A 1,802-nucleotide genomic window follows, 5' to 3' on the forward strand; every position below is an offset into this window, starting at 1 on the left:
CCCCCCCCCCAAGCTCACAATGCACAGACCTAGGAAGCACCTGGCCCCAGCAGGAAATTCCCGATTCCCATGGTGGCCCTGCCCCCTTTTGGCCCTCCTATCAGGCAATTCAGTCTCCGGGCCCTCGAGTTAGTTACTGATTAATCCTCGGTTTCAAGGGAAGAAGTAGTAAGACCTGAAGGGACGGCGTAATCCCAGACACAAGCCAGGCGGCCCTAGGCAAGTGGTGCCAGACGGGCTCCTGAGAAGGAAAAGGAAGCTTGAAAAGTCAGCTGAGACCACGTCCACGTCCCAGGGGCACTCGTGCTGATGCCCAGGCTCTGAGCAGCCACATGCCACTGGCGCTTGTGCCCAGAATGGCCCAGGCAGAGGATGCACGGCAGCCAGCGGAACAGCGGCCCCCGCCCACCTCTGCCCCGGCCACCGCGGGCTTCACGGGAGGTCCTCGGGGCTGCAGCCAAGAAGACCTGGAATGCCTGGTGTGTCGGGAGCCCTACAGCTGGGCGCGGCCCCCCAAGATGCTGGGCTGCCAGCACCCCTTCTGTGTGGTCTGCCTGAAGCTCCTGCTGTGTGTGCGGGACGACAGCTGGACCGTCACCTGCCCCCTGTGCCGCCAGGCCACCATTGTCCCCGGGGGCCTCATCTGCAGCCTGCGGGACCAGGAGGCCTTGGTGGGACAGCTGGCCAGGTCATGCGCGGAGGTGCGGCTCTGTCCTCAGGAGCTGGCGGACCCGGTGACCTCAGCAACAGGACTCCCCACCTTGGCGGGAGAGGACGGGCAGGGCTCGGCCAGCGCCAACCGCGTGGCCGCCCGGCGCCTGGCTGCTCACCTGCTCCTGCTGGTCTTGCTCATCATCTTCATCCTGCCCTTCGTCTACCCGGGGGTCATCCGGTGGGTGCTCATCTTCATCATCATCCTGGCTCTGCTAATGTCCACCCTCTTCTGCTGTCCCTTCAGCAGCCAGAGCAGCTGCTGGGCCCCGCCTCGGACTGTCTTCTGCAGGGGGCAGAAACCCAGTGAGGTCTCATCCATCGCCTGAGTGTTCCGTCCAGCAGACGCTCCTGGCTCCTTCCGCCTCGGGAGCCCCTGATGAACAGTGGACAGGGTAAGGGGCCGAGAACGAAGGCTGGTGCCCTTGGGAGAAGACATGGCAGTAGGACAACGGCAGAATGACTGAAAGGAGTAGCTGCACGCTGGGGTGATGGACTCCTGCCTGCCAGGGCACAGGTCTCCTGCAGGGGGGCAGGAGACCCACCTTATTTCAGAGTTCCTGGGGGAGGGCTCCTGTTCCCCTTCTCCTAATGCTTCTGCTCTGTTTGTGTAACTTCAGGAAAGTATTACACTTGACCTTATTGCACAGCCAATAGAAGCAGGACGCTTTCTTATTTGCAATGGATTGAGCTGGTCTTATTATATATTTATGCTTTATTTTCATTTGGTGTTTTGAGTTCGGGGCAGTTTGCCCATCTCTTGGCTGCTCCATGTCCTCCTCCCCAAGATGTCAAGTCCCCCTGTGGTCCTACCAACACTTGTCCCTCCGGCACCCAACCCACCTGGCCTAAGTAAGGTCTTGGAGACTTGGGGGTGGGGGTCCCACTCTGTCATCCCAAGGATGGAGGGAGAGAAGTTTATGAAGAGCAGTTCTGATGATGATCCTGGGAGACCCCCTCATGTAAGAGCAGAGATGGGGCCAAAGTGGAGAGGAAGCAGGTGAGTCTGGGAACTGCTCCCCGATGCCCCCTGAAGATGCCCAGCTCCATGCCCTCAGCCCCCAAATAACAGAGAGCTTCAGGGTTTCAAG

At 60.2% G+C, this 1,802-nt stretch overlaps 1 protein-coding gene across 1 annotated transcript; it reads left to right on the top strand.

The window, feature by feature from the left end:
- The first annotated feature begins 356 nt into the window (after positions 1–356).
- Positions 357–1,040, top strand: RNF186 (ring finger protein 186). Its single transcript, XM_004603676.1, has one exon. The coding sequence runs from the start codon at positions 357–359 to the stop codon at positions 1,038–1,040; it is 684 nt and encodes a 227-aa protein (XP_004603733.1).
- Positions 1,041–1,802: the final 762 nt, after the last annotated feature.

This window comes from Sorex araneus, chromosome 5 (assembly GCF_027595985.1).
Source record: "Sorex araneus isolate mSorAra2 chromosome 5, mSorAra2.pri, whole genome shotgun sequence".
Lineage (NCBI taxonomy): Eukaryota > Metazoa > Chordata > Mammalia > Eulipotyphla > Soricidae > Sorex > Sorex araneus.